General features: G+C 46.6%; 1 protein-coding gene across 1 annotated transcript; it reads left to right on the top strand.

The window, feature by feature from the left end:
* Positions 1-931: 931 nt before the first annotated feature.
* LOC135874018 (olfactory receptor 52E8-like) lies at positions 932-1,891 on the top strand. Its single transcript, XM_065398700.1, has one exon. It carries the CDS (start codon positions 932-934, stop codon positions 1,889-1,891), a length of 960 nt encoding a protein of 319 aa, XP_065254772.1.
* Positions 1,892-2,109: the final 218 nt, after the last annotated feature.

The following is a 2,109-nucleotide window of genomic DNA, read 5'->3' as shown; positions in this document are numbered from 1 at the left end:
CTCAGATTTATCACCTACAAAGGATGGCTCAGGTTTGGGAATCCCCCTAACATCTTCAGCCATGAAGACTGAAGCAAAGAATTCATTTAGTTTCTCCGTAATGACTTTATCGTCTTTATATGCTCCTTTTGTATCTCGATCGTCTAGGGGCCCCACTGGTTGTTTAGCAGGCTTCCTGCTTCTGATGTACTTAAAAAACATTTTGTTATTACCTTTTATGTTTTTGGTTAGCTGTTCTTCAAACTCCTTTTTGGCTTTTCTTATTATATTTTTACACTTAATTTGGCAGTGTTTATGCTCCTTTCTATTTACCTCTCTGGGATTTGACTGCCACTTTTTAAAAGATGCCTTTTTATCTCTCACTGCTTCTTTTACATAGTGGTTAAGAAACCGTGGCTCTTTTTTAGTTCGTCTTTGAAAAGTGTCCATGCAGCTTGCAGGGATTTCACTCTAGTCACTGTACCTTTTAATTTCTGTTTAACTAACCTCCTAATCTTTGCATAGTTCCCCTTTCTGAAAGTAAATGCCACAGTGTTGGGCTGTTGAGGTGTTCTTCCCACCACAGGAATGTTAAATGTTATTATATTATGGTCACTATTTCCAAGTGGTCCTCTGTAAGATTTAGAAATTACAAGGACGTTGTTTACCGCAGTCCCTCCTATTTGTCCCTTCTCATGGCCTTACTGTCCCTGGTATGAAAGTCTTCTGCTCTGGGGCTTCTGCTGTCTTAAGAGGCCTCCCTGGCTCTCACTGACTCTCTGTCTCAGCTGACAACTTCCCTTTCTTCACTTGCTTGTTTCTCTTTCTGTAGTTTCTCTCTTTGGCTCTTAAGTACAGTTTGGATGAGCGACGCTAAGCAGATTAAAGCAGCACTCTTTCTCCTTGCAGGGAGCATCTGTGCCAGCAGCAGGGACATCAGAAACCACTGGAGATGCCACTGCTCAATTATACCTACTCCCACCCTTCCACCTTCATCCTGCTGGGCATCCCAGGGCTGGAAGCTGCACACACCTGGATCTCCATCCTCTTCTGCACTGTCTACATCATAACACTGCTGGGGAACTGCACCATCCTGCTCATCGTCAAAACAGAGCCCAGCCTCCACCAGCCCATGTTCTACTTGCTGTGCATGCTGTCAGCCGTCGACCTGGGCCTCTCTACTGCTACAGTGCCCAGAATGCTGGGCATCTTCTGGTTCAACTTCAGAGAGATCAGCTTTGGTGGCTGCCTCACCCAGATGTTCTTCATTCACACGTTCACGGGAATGGAGTCAGCCGTTCTTCTGGCCATGGCCTTTGACAGATATGTGGCCATCTGTGACCCTCTGAGATACACTGTGATCTTAGCAAAGAAGAGAATTGCACTGATAGGCCTGGTGATTATATTGAAGCCAGGAGTCCTCATTTTCCCCATGGTATTCCTGGTTGACCGTCTGCCTTTCTGTAGAGCCCGTGTCCTTGCCCATTCCTACTGCGAGCACATGGGAATTGCAAAGCTGGCCTGTGCAGACATTAGGGCCAATGGAGAATATGACTTGTTTTTAGTTTCCCTCTTAGTGATGGATCTGATCATGATTTTCTTGTCCTATGCTCGTATACTACAGGGTGTCTTCCGGCTCCCATCCAATGGCGCACGCCTCAAAGCTCTCAGCACCTGTGGCTCCCACATGGCCGTGATGTTCATATTCTACACCCCAGTGCTTTTCTCATACCTCACACACAGGTTCGGCCAGCAGATTCCCCATTCTGCCCACATTCTGGTTGCCAGTTTCCATATCCTCATGCCCCCCATGCTGAACCCAGTCATTTACGGGGTGAGGGCAAAGGAGATCCGTGAGAGGGTGCTGAGAAAATTCCCCAGAGAAAGCGCTACTTACTCCTGTTTCTGCTGATCAGTGCGACCTCTAATAGAGCTTCTCACATCCCAAAGCAATACATTTGTCTGGGGCCTTTTGAACCTGAACTCGGTAATGATGCATTGCTGTCATTTCTCGTCTGCTCTGTGCCTTGGAGAGCTGGGGTGAGACTGGCAAAGGCAAGGCAATATTCTCCTGTCACCAGTGACTTTGCCACTTATATGTGGATCACTTCAACAAAACCAAATTGGTCA

Source organism: Emys orbicularis, chromosome 1 (genome assembly GCF_028017835.1).
Source record: "Emys orbicularis isolate rEmyOrb1 chromosome 1, rEmyOrb1.hap1, whole genome shotgun sequence".
NCBI classification, from domain to species: domain Eukaryota; kingdom Metazoa; phylum Chordata; order Testudines; family Emydidae; genus Emys; species Emys orbicularis.
Note: the sequence above shows the minus strand (reverse complement) of the source record. Positions and strands in the feature narration are given on the sequence as shown.